Source organism: Cystoisospora suis, assembly GCF_002600585.1.
Source record: "Cystoisospora suis strain Wien I chromosome Unknown contig_2121, whole genome shotgun sequence".
Taxonomy (NCBI): Eukaryota; Apicomplexa; class Conoidasida; order Eucoccidiorida; family Sarcocystidae; genus Cystoisospora; species Cystoisospora suis.
In genome coordinates this window covers 17,310-17,542 of record NW_027154920.1, presented here as the reverse complement: position 1 = coordinate 17,542, position 233 = coordinate 17,310, and the positions used below count along the sequence as shown (strand labels likewise).

Below are 233 nucleotides of genomic sequence, written 5' to 3'. Positions count from 1 at the left end.
TGGACGCTTGCGAGTTTTCTAAACAGGTGAACGATAGAGAGGGGAAGCGCGGAAAATTTTCTCTTTCTTTCTTCTGTCAGAAGGGTAGGCAGGGAGACAGTGGAGAAGAGAGACAAAAACAAGTGAGTGAGGAGTGTGTGTGAAAAGCCGATCGGGAGAATGTCTCCCTTCTTCTTCATCCATCGGTTCAGGCACCATCTTCTGTGTTGCGCTAGAAAGAAAGAAAGAAAGAA

The 233-nt window shown here is 46.4% G+C and overlaps 1 protein-coding gene across 1 annotated transcript in view; it reads left to right on the top strand.

The window, feature by feature from the left end:
- The window catches only part of CSUI_004518 (uncharacterized protein), a 481-nt gene extending 250 nt beyond the window's left edge, over positions 1–231 (top strand). The window contains exon 1 of the mRNA XM_068064709.1: positions 1–231. This exon is cut by the window's left edge and continues 250 nt beyond it. Coding sequence (XP_067923318.1) covers positions 1–143 — 143 coding nt within the window. The 3' untranslated portion in view covers positions 144–231.
- Positions 232–233: the final 2 nt, after the last annotated feature.